The sequence below is a fragment of the Fundulus heteroclitus genome, unplaced genomic scaffold, assembly GCF_011125445.2.
Source record: "Fundulus heteroclitus isolate FHET01 unplaced genomic scaffold, MU-UCD_Fhet_4.1 scaffold_153, whole genome shotgun sequence".
Classification (NCBI taxonomy): domain Eukaryota; kingdom Metazoa; phylum Chordata; class Actinopteri; order Cyprinodontiformes; family Fundulidae; genus Fundulus; species Fundulus heteroclitus.
Window position 1 is genome coordinate 176,275 of NW_023396565.1, and position 3,176 is coordinate 179,450.

At 37.2% G+C, this 3,176-nt stretch overlaps 1 protein-coding gene across 2 annotated transcripts; it reads right to left on the reverse strand.

Moving 5' to 3' along the window:
- Positions 1-1,149: 1,149 nt before the first annotated feature.
- Positions 1,150-2,969, reverse strand: LOC118558732 (type-2 ice-structuring protein-like). 2 transcript variants are annotated; one of them, XM_036129283.1, is made up of 7 exons: positions 2,884-2,969; positions 2,703-2,795; positions 2,590-2,619; positions 2,084-2,187; positions 1,842-1,976; positions 1,646-1,757; positions 1,150-1,426 (listed from the first exon to the last, which is right to left on the reverse strand). In XM_036129283.1, the coding sequence occupies exons 2-7, from the start codon at positions 2,761-2,763 to the stop codon at positions 1,359-1,361; spliced, it is 510 nt and encodes a 169-aa protein (XP_035985176.1). In that variant the 5' UTR covers positions 2,764-2,795; positions 2,884-2,969; the 3' UTR covers positions 1,150-1,358. The 2 variants fall into 2 exon arrangements, with proteins under 2 accessions (XP_035985176.1, XP_035985175.1); XM_036129282.1 differs by having other exon boundaries at positions 2,084-2,190.
- Positions 2,970-3,176: the final 207 nt, after the last annotated feature.

The window sequence follows — 3,176 nt, forward strand, 5'->3', positions numbered from 1 at the left end:
TTGTTATGTCAAGAGATCAAAATTTCAGTGTCATTCTTTAGACGTGGGAAGTAAAGGACACGTGCAAACTGGGAATTTTACCAAAAAAATTCTTTATCTATAAAAAATGAAGTTCTTCCTTTTCCAAGTCATACACAGTTTACACGGTAAAACTGTATTGCTCCGTGTCTAGATAATCCATCCATAGTTTTTTCTAATACAATATACGGCTGGACAGGAAGCAAGCCTTTCAAAGTAAAACTAAACTTCCCAATAAAAAAGCCTGAACAAAACTTCTTACTGAATATGATAAAAATAAAAAGCAAACCATCATACAAATAACAAGTATTTTAGATTTATAGCTCCAACACAACTTTTTCCTCTTTAAAAGCCACTGTTAAATGATGTTTGTCTGTTTATAACAGCCACCAAGAAAAAATCTCTCTGTCACAAAATCACACTGTTGCGCTGCGCTAAAGGATCCTGTCTATTGCGCAATACGCGATTAATTCATAAAGCTCTGAAATTATTCTTGCACCTTCCGCAACAGGTTGCTGTCGTAAAAATGGACAAGACATGGCTACGACAGACATCCCATCTCCTCCGCTTATACAGCCGTGATCTAATCTTGTTTACATGAAATAAGCCTGCTCTCGAGCAGGCTTAAACTGGCGCACATGTTGCTATGATAACAAGTGCAGGATGTCTTTCGAAGAACCAAACGATCCAAGATCATGCCAAATCGTCAACAATGAAATCCAGCTAACTGAGTTAGCGACGTACGAAGAACGGACCCCCTGGCCCCTGTATTACACGTGAGAACAGTGAACCCTTCAATTAATCCAATATTGTAAAACAGGCTTTTGAAACTAGTAGATATTTTCTAATAGTTTAAACTAAAAGGAGATATTGTGATTTTTTCTTTTCTTTTTTGGTTACTGAAAGGGATAAAAAAAAGGTTAAGTCAGTGGCGTTTACCCACACAGGTGCAAAATATTTGTGTAAATGTTTTGTTTGTGTGCAAAGGTGAAATAATAATATAGGTAAAAAAAATCATAAATCAAAGGGGGAAATAAACCACACACAATCATTTTCATGCTTCAAAGGTTTATTTTTGCAAGGCCAAAGAAAACAAGAAAGTTTGTTTTAAATGATAATTTTTACCCCCAGTCTGCTCTAATTAGAAAGAAGAAAACCACCTGCTGTTTATTTGTGGCTGTATTCACTGGGTAACATTAATGAGAAATTATATTAAGTCAAAGAAGCAGAAAGAGCTTTTAGGATAGCAATGAAGCTGTAAAAAGGCAGGTTAACAGAAACATGTAACAATGATCTTCGACTGGATTCTGTTTTAAGCATCTTTTTGAACATCAGACTGATCAGACTTCCTTAGCGCAGACAGAAGGAAGACGGGTGGAACAGCCCAGGTCATCCCAGCACTTTTCACCTTTCATCAAAAGAACAAATCAGTCAACATCACAGAAAAAAAAACCTGAAGGGTTCTACAGACTATCATAATTATGGGAAAGGTTGATATTTTGATCTTTTTATGTCCCCCCAAAAAGCCCTGAATTGAGTCTAGTAAATTTATGTGTATAGTATGTAAAAAGTTTACTTAAAAACTAAACCAATAAAAAAAACACAGTCATGTGTGATGTTTTTTTACCTGAATAGTTCATCTCCATACAGCGCTGACTGTTTCTCCAATTATCAGGCTGGTTATGACACCAGTTTGTGTAGTGCAGAGGGCTTCCATCGCTCCAAAACCAAATGCTCGTCTGAAAGAAAGAATTCAGTAGATGACATGTTTCATCTAATGTTTCACAAAATACTTGATATATAAACTTTACTGGTTAAAATACCTCCTGTGCGTTAGTGCCTCCAATCCATGTTGTTCCAGACCCGTAAGTTGCCGTTCTTATCACAGACTGAACCTGATGGTACTCGCTCGTGTCATGAACTGATGCCAGGTTTGCTCCCATGGACAGACAGTGTCTCTACAGACAAACACACCATGATGAGGTGAATTAGTAGCTGAGTGTTGTTAATAAAGAACTTTGAAAAAAGGGAGAGTGAAAGAAAAGAAAATGTTGATAGAAATCACCTCAGCTCTAGCCCAGGTCATGGGTTTGGCAACATAGCGAAAGCAGCGATTCTTGATTGGAGACCAGCCGGGAGGACAAGAAGATCTCTGGACCAAGTCAACTTCTTCTGATGATAAAAAGATGGAGAGTCTTGGTTAAAAACAATTTATGTTCCATTAGACTTGTATTGACTTTATTTTGTGACAGGTTATGACCTCCTGTCACAAAAGAAAAATCTAATGTATTAAAAAAGATTACATAGTAATAATAATAATAAAGTTGAATTCCTAGTTAGTCACAAACAATAATAAGACAACCTGATTTATTTTGTTTAAAATGGTCTCTTAATTAAAGCAAAGATCCGCTGATGGTGATATGCTGGACTGCTAACTAGAAACTTATAATAGGGGTAAAAGGTTTGCTCACATAATCACAAAAAATAACCCAGAGACACAGTAGTTTGCACGTCGTCTGCAAGCATCAGAGAATACAGGAAATAAAACAATGACAAAACAGACCCACTGACCTGGATCGGTGGAGCCATCTTCTGGTTCAGCTGTGGACATTTTAAACAGGAGTTAGTGAGATTATTTGTGTCTTAGTCTCGCCACATAAATTGAATACTTAAGAAATGCTCACGGTCAGCTCTGGTCTGAGCCATCACAGAGAAAACCAGGACACACACAGCCAGCAGCTTCATGATGAGGTGATGAGATGATGCAGATCTGAAAACTGAAATCAAGTCAAAATAAAGCAAACATGTTAAGAACATTCAATCTCATAATGTTAAAAAAGATCAGCAGAAATGTTATCAGTCAACCTGATGCAGAAGGATCTGTTTCCTGAATCAGCCAGCAACAGCTTGCCTTCACTATGGAATCACAGGCTACTTATAGAGCTTCTAAACATGCCATCATCCACAAAATGAGGAAATGACACAACGTAATTCTACAGAATTTCCCTCCTTTATCAGATCTGGTTCTGAACTTGTTTCATAATTCAACATAGACCAAAATACACACCTTAGATTTTGTGCCATTCATGGCTGTGGAGGTTGTTGCAAGAAGGGTTTTAGCAATGCTGTTACAAGAAGAGGAACTAAATGTGTGGGAA